Below are 1,082 nucleotides of genomic sequence, written 5' to 3' on the forward strand. Positions count from 1 at the left end.
ATTCCTGATATGTGTAATCCAAATATAGCTAAATCTACACTTGGACCACTATGACTTTGTATACCTGATAATGGAGGATAACAATTATGTTGGTAATCTCATTTTATAAAACTATCATTACACTCAATAAATTTCTTTATTGTTCGGACTATACCATTATCTTTTGTTTTATTACTTATATTTTTTTTTGTTAGCGTACGACGACTAGTCAGACCTTAAAATATTTATTAACTTTTTATAAAGAGTTTATTGTAAAATCTCGCAAAAAAGATAAGAATAAATCATTATAAGAATGATAAAAAATTTGAATTTAAAAACATATGATCAGGGAAAAGATATAACTAAAAGAATACTAAATTATATAAATAAATAAAAAAAAAAATGAATACCTAAATAATATTTAAACTTACAAAATATTAAACAATAGACTAAGTATTCTATACTAACCAATAATTACCCTACCTGCCTCTGCCCCTGCTGATGTCGCAGGGTATCAGGTCAAGGGAGGGGTAAATGAAATAAGTCAGTAGGTAAACAAAAGCCAATATAATATATACTTCTCTAATAAAAAAAAATCCCTGTGTACGCAGGAAAAAGGGATACCGAACATCTTATGAAAACGGGTCAGAGGGACAATTATTTTCTAGTTATAGAATATATTCCTTTAAAGGGCTTTTTACTTTTAATGTAATTTCCTACCTGAGTTGTATATGTCTCAAGGAATTCGGCGGCCTTTGTCATAGTAGGAAACTCTGTATTAACTCCTGTTTGAATATTTGTAACTATCACAGGTTGCAATCTAAAGCTACCTGCACCAATTCTTGCTTTAACTTCGTCAGAATGTTTACGACCTTTCATCTTTAATTTAGTTTCATCTGAGTGAGTTCTACCTAAAAGTGCTGATCTTATTTTAGATCTTGTTTCCTCAGAAATACGGCGAGATTTACGTTTTAAAGATGACGCACGAATAAGTTCAATAGCAGCTTCAGTATGGTTATAACCAGCAGAGGAACCTGCAGTTCTTAAAATATTATATTCAGGTTTTAATAAATCAAGATAATATTGTTCTCTTTGTATTAATA

The 1,082-nt window shown here is 29.8% G+C and overlaps 1 protein-coding gene across 1 annotated transcript; it reads right to left on the bottom strand.

The window, feature by feature from the left end:
- Nucleotides 1-636: 636 nt before the first annotated feature.
- K452DRAFT_240071 (uncharacterized protein) lies at nucleotides 637-1,082 on the bottom strand (the record flags this gene model as incomplete). The annotated part of the gene is made up of 2 exons (XM_033537777.1): nucleotides 637-851; nucleotides 948-1,082. Coding segments are annotated over 2 exons (350 nt in total), but the record flags the coding sequence as incomplete, so codon positions are not given.

This window comes from Aplosporella prunicola (genome assembly GCF_010093885.1).
Source record: "Aplosporella prunicola CBS 121167 unplaced genomic scaffold K452scaffold_321, whole genome shotgun sequence".
Classification (NCBI taxonomy): Eukaryota; Fungi; Ascomycota; class Dothideomycetes; order Botryosphaeriales; family Aplosporellaceae; genus Aplosporella; species Aplosporella prunicola.